At 39.6% G+C, this 12,831-nt stretch overlaps 1 protein-coding gene across 1 annotated transcript; it reads right to left on the bottom strand.

Annotated features, from left to right (window-relative positions):
* Nucleotides 1-2,701: 2,701 nt before the first annotated feature.
* LOC129752324 (uncharacterized) lies at nt 2,702-7,996 on the bottom strand. The gene has a single exon (XM_055748110.1). The coding sequence runs from the start codon at nt 7,994-7,996 to the stop codon at nt 2,702-2,704; it is 5,295 nt and encodes a 1,764-aa protein (XP_055604085.1).
* Nucleotides 7,997-12,831: the final 4,835 nt, after the last annotated feature.

The following is a 12,831-nucleotide window of genomic DNA, read 5'->3' as shown; positions in this document are numbered from 1 at the left end:
CTCTCCTCTTCACTCTCCAGGGCCACGCTCTTACCATCAACGATTGCTTCGGGTCCATTTCCAGCTCCCGGTCGACCAGTTACGATGTATTGGTAATCGAGCGGATCACCGAACACATGCTTATCGAACAGCTGATCGATCAGCTGACGGCAGAGCTATCAGTATCCCGAGCATCTCTCAAATCAATCGTTCCCTGGAGAACAATTCCAACAACAGCAAGCAAGGAAAGCCACAAGTGGTAGTGTTCGTCTGGGCTTCGCAATGTTTTCGCCGATGAAATAAGATATTCTGGATTTGATGCTCAGAGTTTTCGGCTGGTTGGTTGTTATGGCATAGGATATGGGTTTAATTTCAAAGACAAGATTTTACGTGGTTTCGGGGTTGCTGCGAGCAACTGTGCTACTTGAGCTCAGAGCAGATGATAAGTGCCAGGCACAGATCGATTATTTTCTAAACTATACAATGGGCAACTGAAACACTTCATAAAGCAGATGGGAATTTTGGGTTGACACAGAAACGAGAAGATGTTGGTAGGATAGCATTCACATAACTTTGTTATCAATCGCATCAATGAACGCAGAACTGAATGGAGACGAAGATCATCAATGAACAAGGATCTCAATGATACGGGTTTGGTTTGATGGTTTTGAAGGCAGATAAAGCAGTTACGATTATAAATACAAGGCCCCCAGATAATTTGGGTCCCAGGTGAGGACCATTCCAATATTTTGTACGTTTTCGTCCAGGTCTACCGGGTCTTATATTTTCCCCAGATCAAAGCGCATGGTCCCACGGCTGCAGCGAAGACGATTTCAACGTTATCCAGAAATGGTCATTTCTGGAGGTGGCAGGATGTTTATGCATGGAAATCGATCCTCTACATCAGCCAGCGTAATTTCGACGCGGCGCAATCACCGACGGCGCAACCACCGACGGCGCAACCACCGACGGCGCAAACACCGACGGCGCGTGAGGCGAGAAATATTTCGAACCTATTATGATAGAACTCCGCGAGTTTCTTGGCGGGAGATATGGCGTTCTATGCACCGCGAAGATAGGCTTGGTCATATCGAACCGCCATCCCATCGATCACTTGTAATTGTTCCAGCGCGACGACAAGACGGTCAGCCCGAAGAGTGTCCCACAATATTTGTTTAAAGTTCAAAATATGTTAAGTGTTTTAGAAATAAATTATAATTAAGTCGTTAAAGTCTTCTTTAAATAAAAGTGTAGTTTTATGTGCCAATAAATTGTTTGAACTGCAAGTGAAATTCTGTCATCATTGGACCATAGAAAAGTGATCAAGAAAACTCACCCGAAAATTTGGGAGCTAGTGTCCGCGTCATTCAATGTCTGGGAATCACCCACTGCAACCCTGAGCCCTCGACAATGCCAAAATATCACAAATTAAGTCAGCTTTCCCATTCACTGTAAAAATTATAATTTTATTTAATAATTTAATTTTAAATTTAATAATTTTTTTCAAGCACCTGATAACTGGCATACATTTTTTTTTACAGCTTGTGTTTTCGGATTTTTTTTCTCTTAGATGTAGAATTACTTAAAATTACTTATTATAGTTGAATGTTGTCTTGAAATCATATTTGAATCACGTTACAAGCGTTCTCAAAACTATTATTTTTGTAAAATTGCTTGAGTAACAAGACAGTTTGAGCGGAAAAAGTGTTTGGGGTCATTCAACCCCATGCGGTATAAACAGGTATCCATTCATTTAAATTGAAATAATTAAATCGAGCTGCCCTCTTTAAACGCCTTATATTTCGTTCTTAGGTCGAGTTCACAGTGCGCGCGAAGCGTAGTGCGAAGCGAATTTCTAATTCGCGCGAAAAACCGCTTCCCATTGAAACACGTTGAAAAAACATCGACCGGCCACAGTGCAAGCGAATTTTCGTGCGAAGACCCGGCTCGATTGCATGAATTCATCCTGCTCATCCGGACATACACTGAAAATATGCTCTCGGATATTTTTTATCGCAAATGATTATTTATCTAAAAATCTTTTCTAAAAGTATTTTTTTTATCATTGCCGTTTCTGTGTTATTTCTTTCGGAACGTTTCTGATGACTACTTACAGTAGGTCGGGGTTATCTCCGTTTTCTCTAACGGGCCATAAAGGTCGTCGGAGAGTATCACCAAGGGGGGTTGAAAGTTTCTTCCTTCAGCTGCAGAGCTGGACTTCTCCGTGGCGTTCCGCTGGGTTCACGAGGATCCTTCGGTGGCGACTTTTCGGAGAACTAATCGCACAATTCCGAAAGAGATGAAGGGACGGATATTTTGGATGTGTTCTATATCCGAACCGTGTTCACTCCCGAACATCCGCACAATCTACGGCACTATCCGCGCAAACTACCGAACCCGTTTTTTCGTCAAAAGGGGGGCAATCGCGAACAAGTCTTTCTTCCGATTCGCGCCGATTATTATTATTTGTCTTTTTCTTTTCAACTTCTTTGTTGACATTATCTCAAACCATGTTGTTCAATATACGATAAGTAGGTTTATGATCTTCGCTGCGTAATGTTTATTGAACGTTGTCGCGTAACATTTTCACTCCTCATCATTCCGGCCACCTTGAAATGGCAAGGCATTTCAAAAAAATCGTGTTTTCGGCTTACGCAGCATACATTTTGTAATAATTAGGGGTTCTTAACTTATGAATTACGGTTTTTTTTTTAAACTGAACTTAGTTTTCAACTTCCAAACTCGGTGGATTTGAAAGTTCACTGGGGTGTGGAATAAGAGCGATCCTGGACACGGCTCTTGTGATCTCAGCATTCTTTGCCATCCTAATTTTGACAACACGTACAACACCATCGCTTCCAGGAACAACTTCAGTAATACGACCGAGCGGCCATTGAATTGGTGGGAGTTGGTCTTCCTTGACGATGACTAAACGGCCGGGTTGTATCTCAACCTTTTGTTTGGGTTTAACAGCTCTAGCCTGCAACTGTTGGAGATACTCTCGCTGCCAGCGAGACCAAATACGCTGAAATCTCTTTTGAGTGAGATCCCAGTGAGACAACAGGTTGTCGGGGACGTCGGTAAGAGGCTTGCAGGCTACAGCTTGCATGTTTTCCCCAACCAGGAAATGACCAGGGGTGAGAGCCTCTAGATCCTTGACTTCTACAGGGATTTCAACGAGAGGTCGCGAATTTAAACACATCTCTATTTCAGCTAGTAGCGTCAGCATGTCTTCATAATATACGTTGGTGTGTCCGATTTCTCGAAGTAGGTGATGCTTTGCTGACTTTACGGCTGCCTCCCAAAGTCCACCAAAGTGAGGTGACCGTGGTGGAATAAATTTCCATTGGATTTCGGATTCAGAACACCACTGGAATATTTTTTTTCGGTCGGCAGTACTGGTTTTGAGCATCTCGTACACACGACGCAGTTCATTTGAAGTTCCTTTGAATTGGGTTCCGTTGTCACTATGGATCTCTCTCGGCTTGCTGCGTCGAGCAACGAAACGACGTAGGGCGGCAACAAACGCAGACGTGGATAAGTCAGAGACCAACTCAAGATGAACCGCCCGAGTTATAAAGCAAACAAATATGGCCAGGTATGCCTTCGTTGGGGCGCGATTTCGAATAGGAGACTTCAGGTACAGAGGACCACAATAGTCGACACCACAAATAGCGAATGGGCGATCTTGCACAACCCGGGAAGCAGGCAAGTCCGCCATACTCTGCTGTACAAGAGTTGGTTTGTTGCGGAAACACGTCTGGCATTGATGGTAAACACGGCGAACCAAGTTGCGTCCACCAACAATCCAAAATTTTTGACGGATCGTGGCGAGCAAAAGCTGCGGTCCAGCGTGTAGTAATGTGCGGTGATAATATTTTGCCAGTAGCGTTGCTAGTGGGTGGGTGGCCAGCAGAACTATGGGGTGTCTGGATTGTGCAGGAATTTCAGCATTACTAAGTCTCCCACCAACACGGATGATTCCATCTGAACCTAGCGTGGGGTTCAGCCATTTCAGGCGCGAAGACGTTGGGAACCCCTTCCGTTGCTTGAAACTGGCGAGCTCTTGGCTGAATATTTGTCGTTGGGCTAGACGACACAAGGCTCTTTCAGCTTCTTGGTGATCCATGACAGAAAGCGTTTCAAATGGCACGAGTTTTTCATTTCGTGCCTTCGCCTTTAGAATTCGAAAATATCTCATCCAATATCCCAAGAGACGACGAAGCTGTGTGTAGCTAGAATATCTTGCAAATAGTTCTTCAGAGAACTTATCATTTTGAGCAAAGGAAGATAGGACAGCAAGTGTCGTCTTCTCCTCAAGAACCTCCGAGTGATCGTTTGTAAAGGTTTCAATTCGAGGCCACAGGGACGAAGAAAGTGGTAACCAGAGTGGTCCATTCCACCAAAGTGAATGGTCGATAATTTCAAGGGGGTTGATGCCACGTGAGATGACATCGGCGGGATTACATTCTCCCGGAACATAATTCCATGAACATGAGGAGGTTCGAGACTGTATAGTAGACACTCGGTTAGCTACGAAAGTTTTCCATCGTGCTGGCGACGACTTGAGCCACTGGAGCACAGTTATCGAGTCGGTCCAGAAATATACTTCGGCAGAGATCTTGAGAGCACGCGAAACTTTCTCGTACAGGCTGGTTGAAAGAACTGCTCCACACAATTCTAGGCGAGCGATAGTGTGATGACTGGATAGTGGTGCCACCTTTGACTTCGACGTCAACAGGCGCACACGCACAGAGTCGGCTGATTCTGTTCTTAAATAACAGCAACTTCCATAGGCCTTTTCCGAGGCGTCCGAAAAGAAATGCAGCTGGAGTGAATTGGCCTTCGGAAGTGAAACAAAACGCGGAACTCGAATCTTGCTGATAATGGATAGTGTGCTATGGAACTGTCTCCATGTAGCCTGTAAGGACTCCGGAAGCGGTCGGTCCCACTCATACGCATTATCGCCCTCGGTTTTTAAGGCCCATAAACTCTGCATGATGAGCTTGGCAACGGTGATAATGGGTCCTACCAGTCCCAGTGGATCAAAAATCTGAGCAATGTAGGACATAATCTTCCTTTTTGTCAGAACAGGATCCGGAGAAGGCAGTTGAACACGAAAACGAAGCAAATCCGTAACTGTTTCCCATACTAGGCCCAATGTAGAAACAGTTTGGTTGTCCTGAAGATCGTGGATAGGATTGATAGCTAGATCCTCTTCAGAAACTCCTGCGAGGGCTTCCGGTACATTTGATGCCCACTTTTTAAGTGGAAATCCCGCAGCTACACTTAGGGCAGTTGCTTCCTCCCGTAGACGAACTGCTTCTGTGATTGACTGACTACCTGTAAGGCAGTCATCCATATAAAAATCCTCACGAAAAACAACAGCTGCTATGGGATATCTGGCCTCCTCATCGATGGCGGCTTGTTTGAGTGTGCGAGTCGCTAGAAAGGGTGCTGAGGCTAGTCCATACGTAACGGTTTGAAGCTCGTATGTTGCTATTTGGTCTTCGGCATGCTGACGCCAAAGAATCCTTTGGTATGGACAATCGTCAGGGTGCAATTGGATCTGCCTGTACATCTTCTCTATATCCGCTACCATAGCGATTGGATGTTTCCGGAAACGCAAAACAATGGAGAGCAGATCATCCTGTATGACTGGTCCCACAAGCTGAAGATCGTTGATTGAAAATCCAGATGTTGTCTTACACGATGCATCAAAGACAACGCGAACCTTTGTGGTGGTACTTGTGTCTTTAAAAACTGGGTGGTGAGGTAAGTAGCAGTGGGGAACGGAATCATCAACTGTCTCAAGTTTGATCATATGCTGTAGACGGATGTAATCGTCCATAAACTGATAATAGGCTTCTCTGGTGCCAGGATCACGATCAAGTCTCTTTTCCAGGTTTAAAAAACGACGTTCAGCAATAGACCGAGATTCCCCAAGACAAACGAGTGGATCGCGGGTGAGTGGCAAGCGAACTGTATAACGACCAGACGAGTCGCGGGTGGTGGTTGCGCAATACTTTTTCTCACACTGTTCTTCTTCAGGCGTTAACTTAGAACACTCAGGAACGGACTCCAGTTCCCAAAACTTCTGCAATGCTCGTTCCAAGTTGCGATCAACAGTGGTTAGATGGCATACATGAGGCGTAACTTCGCTTTGAACAGGGGCCTTCCCAGAAACAGTCCACCCAAACGCAGTTTCGATGACAAAGAGTGGATTATCACTCAATTGAATTTTGCGGCCGGTGTGAATTTCGTAAAACATTTCTCCACCGACGATAAGATCAACATCATTGGGTATATGGAAAAGTGGATCCGCAAGAATAACATCAGGTAGTTCCCACTTGGCAATGTCAACTGGTGCCGTTGGTAGACTGACAGTAGGTTTCTTTAATATGAGAAATTCTAATGGGGATTCAAACGGACTAGTATTGGAGCGGATAGTTGCAGTTAATTTGCACTTAATTTGCTTCATAGAATCACCAATTCCCGAAACTGCAACATCTACTTTCCTTCGGCGTAAATTTAGTGTGTTGGCCAGTCTCTTAGTCATGAAGTTGCACATCGATGCCGAATCTAAGAGAGCTCGAGCAGGAACTTTTCGACCAAATCCATCTATTACGACGAGAGAAACTGTTTCCAACAACACTGTACTATTCGTGGACTGAACGGATAAACTAACTTGGGGGTTGGACGTTGAAGGGGTGGATGTTGAAGGGGTGGATGTTGAAGGGGTTGACGTTGAAGGAATGGATTCTTCAGGGATAGGTTGCGGGGGTAATCTGTTTGGTTGAGATAGATCTTCATGCAGCATACTGTGGTGGTGCTCTCGACAATGTCGACACGTAAATTTCGATGCACAGTTACGAACCATGTGTCCGGAACGGAAGCAATTCCAACATAGACGCTTCTGAGAAATAAGTTCTCGACGTTGACGAACGGACATTCTTTCGAAAGTTGGACACTTGTAGAGGTAATGTCTTTCCGGGCATACAACACACAATGGAAAGGGATTGTTGGTGTCAAGAATTGATCCAGGTTTCGCTGCGACTGCTACCGCCAATCTTCTAAAGGGTTTATTACCGGCCACCTTGATCCCTTGCTGGTTCTCTGGTAACACAGAATTCAAAACTCTGACTCGTTGGTAAATGAATGCCATCATCTCATCGAACTTAACTTCTTCTTGCTCGCTTGTCTTTTCCTCCCACGCTCGTAAGGTAACCGGATCCAACTTATAGGAAAAGAGATTAACTAAGGGAGTATCCCAAAACTCAACAGGCTCACCCAGTTTCGCCAAAGCCTTTACATGTCGTTCGAAATTTCCAGCTAAACTGTTAAGTTCTTGGGGACACTCCTTCTTGATTGGCTGAAGGTCGTATATTGCTCGAAATAACTGCCGTTTCAAAAATCTACGATTGTCGAAACGTTTTATTATTGCATCCCATGTCGATTCGTAATTATCCGCCAAAACGTCTACTGTCTCGAATGGTTTTCTTGCATCTCCTTGCAAGGATTGAAGCAAATATTGCAACTTAGCTACCGTTGGAATCTCAGGGTTCAGGTGCACCATCGATGAAAACGTATCTCGAAAAGATAGCCATTTAGAAAAATCACCGTCAAATTTTGGTAAGTCAATTTGAGGTAGACGAAGGTGAAAACCGGAAACCGAAGATGGGTTTTGGAACATGGTACTGTTCATCAAAGGTGATTGGTTTATTTGGCTCGGAAGCTTGGATAGCAGAAAACCTTTGATCTTGAAGAAACTGGATTCGAAGGTAACCCGTTGTGCAATATGTTCGTCCAAGTTTTCCGCATCCATTTGATCGATTTGCCTCTGTATTATATCGAAATCCTTCTTCAATTTCTCCAGACTCTGCAAACGTACACCAACTTCACCAGAATCACATCTCTCATCGAAACTATCGCAGTACTTCTCAAATGCATCACGCAGCCCATAAATCACCTTCCTGTTGTTAACGGCTTCCTGCAGTTTCATCGCTAGCTTCGGCATTTTCACTTATACACTCTGCTTTCACCAGGATTGAAGAAGTCAACAAGAGGGGTTCTTGAGTAAAGGTAAACCTCCGTTTTACGTCACAAAGTTCTAGCAACTATTCACGATACCAAGTGTGGCCAATTTTACAACAAAATACTCTCCGTTGGGGGCGTAAACAATTCGCGATGCGAAAAACTGACACTCAATAGTGTACAAGTGAAATCAATCGAACTTCACAAAAAATCACCGTCAGACGTTGCGCTTGTTGTTGTTGGTATCCGATCAATAATTTTAGTGGGCCGATTTTGCGCCCAATAAATCGGAATGGCGCTGAAAATTGACAACTCAGCCAAGCACTGCAGGAACAAACAAAATGGAGTACTCACCGCACCTCAATGGTGGGGGTTCTTCCGATCCGGCTCGAAGGACCAAATGATGACTACTTACAGTAGGTCGGGGTTATCTCCGTTTTCTCTAACGGGCCATAAAGGTCGTCGGAGAGTATCACCAAGGGGGGTTGAAAGTTTCTTCCTTCAGCTGCAGAGCTGGACTTCTCCGTGGCGTTCCGCTGGGTTCACGAGGATCCTTCGGTGGCGACTTTTCGGAGAACTAATCGCACAATTCCGAAAGAGATGAAGGGACGGATATTTTGGATGTGTTCTATATCCGAACCGTGTTCACTCCCGAACATCCGCACAATCTACGGCACTATCCGCGCAAACTACCGAACCCGTTTTTTCGTCAAAAGGGGGGCAATCGCGAACAAGTCTTTCTTCCGATTCGCGCCGATTATTATTATTTGTCTTTTTCTTTTCAACTTCTTTGTTGACATTATCTCAAACCATGTTGTTCAATATACGATAAGTAGGTTTATGATCTTCGCTGCGTAATGTTTATTGAACGTTGTCGCGTAACATTTTCACTCCTCATCAGTTTCTGTGTTGGTTATAAAAAATGCACGGATTTAAGTGCGGATTTTCGCAAAAAACGCGGTTTCAGTCTTTTCAATTGAAACAAATTTTAACTGGCAATAAACGACCGGTGGCATGAAATCCCAACAATATGTGAATAGGATGAAGGGGCTGAACGGATAGAAGTTGGAATTTGTTGTCCGACGCCATCTTGAAATCCAATATGGCTCCTTCCACTCAACTTTAAAATGCTGGAAGTGACTGAAAAGCACATGAAACTCCCACATTATGGGTATTGGATCAATGTGCTCAATAAATAGAAGTCGAATTAGGCTGTCCGACGCCATCTTGAAATAAAAGATGGCGGTTTACGCTCTATTAAAAATGCAGTAAATAATTGAAAATCGCATGATCCATCCACAATATAAGAAATGAGTAAAAGGGATCATAAAGTAGATGAAAAATGACTGACAAAAATTTTGAAAAAACTGCAAAAAAGCGCTGAAAGAAATTAACAAAAATATGACAAGTGTTATAAAAATAATGTAATACTGACAAAATATAACAAAACTGTGGAAAAATATGAATGATTATTACTAAAATTTAAAATATGACAAAAATATGACAAACAAGTTAGAGACAAATGACAAAACTTTGAATAAAACACGAAAAATGGGGTAAAAAAACTATTCCAAAAATATGACAGATATTACAAAATTAGACACAAAAATGAGAAAAAAAATCACAAAAATGGCAAAACTGTGACAAGTGAAAAAAATATAACAAAATATAATCAAAATTTGCCAATAAAATGACCTGACAGAACTAAAATAAAGACAAATATAAAACAATAAAAAAAATAATTACAAAAGTGGTAGAAATATGGCATAAATTTGACATTAAAATGAAAAAAATAAGACAAATGGTCTAGAATATGACAAAGTTCTGAAAAAAAATACGACAAAAATTTGACAAAATAATGGCAGAAATCTGACAAAATTATAAAGAATGAGTAAAAATATAACAAAATACTGTCCAGTATATGTAAAAAAAATGGCAAAATGATGACAAATACGACATTAAAATTACTCAATTTTAACGAAAAAATTACAAATCCGAACATATAATGATGAATATATTACAAATATATGGCAAATATGATAAAAAATGACAAATATGACAAAATCTAGACAAATCTATGGGCTTGTGATATGTGTAACTCAGTTGGCAAGTTAGTTACCTTCTAAGCCAATGTCCGTGAGTTCAAATACAAGAGTAATCATCGAATACAGTTGTACCGGATAAATTCAGTATGAAGAGATGATGTTAAAACGACTTGATATATAAAATCGAACGGAAAAAAGACAAAACTATGAAAAGAAACTTACAATAAAATGATCAACAAATCTGACAGAACTATGACAAAAATACGCCAAATGAAAACATGACAAAATTATGACAAAAATTAAAATAAAATGACAAAAATCATACAGAACTATAACAACCATTGTCAATTAATTGTTATAATTTTGTTTTTTTTTTATCATAGTTTTGTTACATTTTTATCATATTTTTTTAATACCTTTGTTACATATATTGTTACACATGTTGTTATAATATTAAAAATTTTTTTTTCATAATTTTGTTATATTTTTGTCATAGTTTTGGTAGATTTTTTTTTTCTTGCGATTTTCAGTCATTTAAAATATTTTAAAGTTGAGTGGAAGCTGTCGTATTGAATTTAAAGATGGCGTTTCATAGCGTCAGACTGCAAAATTTGACTTTTACTAATTGATTCCTTTCACCTAATATCCATGGGTGTTTTATGTGATTTTCAGTCATTTAAAGCATTTTGATGTTAGGATGAAGTCGCCATCTTGGATTTGGGCGTCAAAAATCTATTCTCCGACGTCCTCATAAAGTCCAGGCACCGAGTATTCAGGTCCTAAGATTCCTCGGTACGTATCCCTCGCTTACGGTTTTGATTCTGCAAATTAATTTGCAAAGATTTTTTCACATGTGATTAATTTTTGCAAAACACCGAAGGTTTTTCTCAGTGTTGAACCGCTTCGCAATTCGCGTGCACTGTGGCCGGCCTTTAAAAACGAACTTGCGAAATTCATCCGGTGAATGAATATTTCGCTTCGCAGTTCGCTTCGCGCTCACTGTGTTCGTACCCTTGGTTTTAGAAGATCTTTCAATCAACATGATTTTTTACCCAAATATTCATTGTTCCTTCAATGGATAAGTTTACCTTTCCAATTTTGTTTTTTTAGCAGTCTCTCGACACGCTTAAAAGCTCAGTCTTATCTCAAAATGTCCTTTTTACGCGCTTGATTAACGCGCTTGAAATTTTCAAACTCCTGTATTTTGTCACATAAGGAATAGTAACTCTTAATATTCCGATAAATTGTAGTATTTTTGATACAATAACGACTGGTTGAAAAAAATACAAAGTTCAATACGTTCGTCACACTTAAGCGTTGATTTATTAAGAGTCAGTTTTTTCTGCAAAGCTCCTATTTTTATACATCAAAAATTGCTCTTGCTCAAGGTCGTTCAAACGAAGGTTTTAGGCGTTATACAAAAAAAAACAATTTCAATCTCAATATTGTTTTGTATTTCCTGCTTTTTAAATGCTGAACACCACATTCAAACAAGTTTTGATAAATTACACATGGCCACAAAATAAACATTCTCCTGAAGTGCAAATAATTGAAAGCAAATTTTGAATTTTTTGGCTGCTCTGAATCTAAATTTATTTAAATAACTTTTGAAAAAAGGTAAACAACAGTTATAAAATTCATGCACTTTTTTGAAAAACAATTAAAATCAAATTAACGTTTGTTAATACTGTGTAAGTGATTAATCCTTCATAAAATAATAGTAACATTTTCAAAGAAAAGTTTAATCACCTTCCCTCAACACTTTGTAATTTTGTAACTTCAAGTTCTGCTAAAAAGTTATAGAAGTTTTATGTTTGTTTACTTTTCCCAATTTCGTGAATTTTTTAAAAAGTTTAAATGAAATTGAATATAAGATAACTTCTTAAGCATGAATCTTATCGTTTAGCAGTTTCCAACAAATTCAATAAATTAAATAAAGTCTTTTAATGTTTCGGCAGTAAGTCAAAAATACATGTCATGTCAATATTTTCAAATTAGGAGAAACTGTAGAATTTCATTTGTTCAGATCATCATTAGCAAAATATCATTTATTAACTTTATGAAGTTAAATAAACAAATATATAATCGGATTTTTTTTTTCAAATGTAGATTTTTCAATCAATCAATTATCTATGATTGATTCCACCAAAAACTTACATTTTTGAAATCTTACAAACTCACCTCACCTCACCTCATCTAAAGGTGATACACCAAATTTGACAAAAGATACCAAATCAACGTTTTTATTGAAAATAAATTATCTTTTCTATCTCACAATTTTGTTTAAATTATCAAATAAATTCACCGAATTAAAGAGATTAGTTTTTTTTAAATTTTCATACAATTTTACCTTATTTCAAAGTCAAACTATTTAAATTTTAAGAAATATTAATATTAGTCGGTCTTTTATTTCAATTATGAATTTTTGTGATCCGAAAACAATCCAAATTTCAGAACCCAATATTTAAATTGAAAAAGGCAAAATCTTCAGAGCTTTAAAACCTGCGATTAAAAATTTAAAAACTTCTCATTTATTTTTACTATATAAAAGAATTTTTTTTTTATTCGTTCTTGATTTTATCTTCGAAAAGTTCGAAAAATGCTTCAAATTAGCAACTTTAAAGCTAAATTTTAATGCACAAAGTTGTCTTAATTTGTATTTGCTTTGTGTATTCAAAATTTACAGCAAAATTTATTTTGAACTTCAAAAATGAATTTTTTTACCTTTTATTTTGGTTACTGGACGAATATTAGTGTAGCAAAAGATTTTATC

This window comes from Uranotaenia lowii, chromosome 3, assembly GCF_029784155.1.
Source record: "Uranotaenia lowii strain MFRU-FL chromosome 3, ASM2978415v1, whole genome shotgun sequence".
NCBI classification, from domain to species: Eukaryota; Metazoa; Arthropoda; class Insecta; order Diptera; family Culicidae; genus Uranotaenia; species Uranotaenia lowii.
The sequence above is the reverse complement of the archived record's forward strand: the minus strand, read 5'-3'. Positions and strand labels throughout refer to the sequence as shown.

Excerpts from the sequence above, each read along its gene's own strand:
- LOC129752324 (XM_055748110.1), bottom strand. The coding sequence starts at position 7,996 with ATGCCGAAGCTAGCGATGAAACTGCAGGAAGCCGTTAACAACAGGAAG.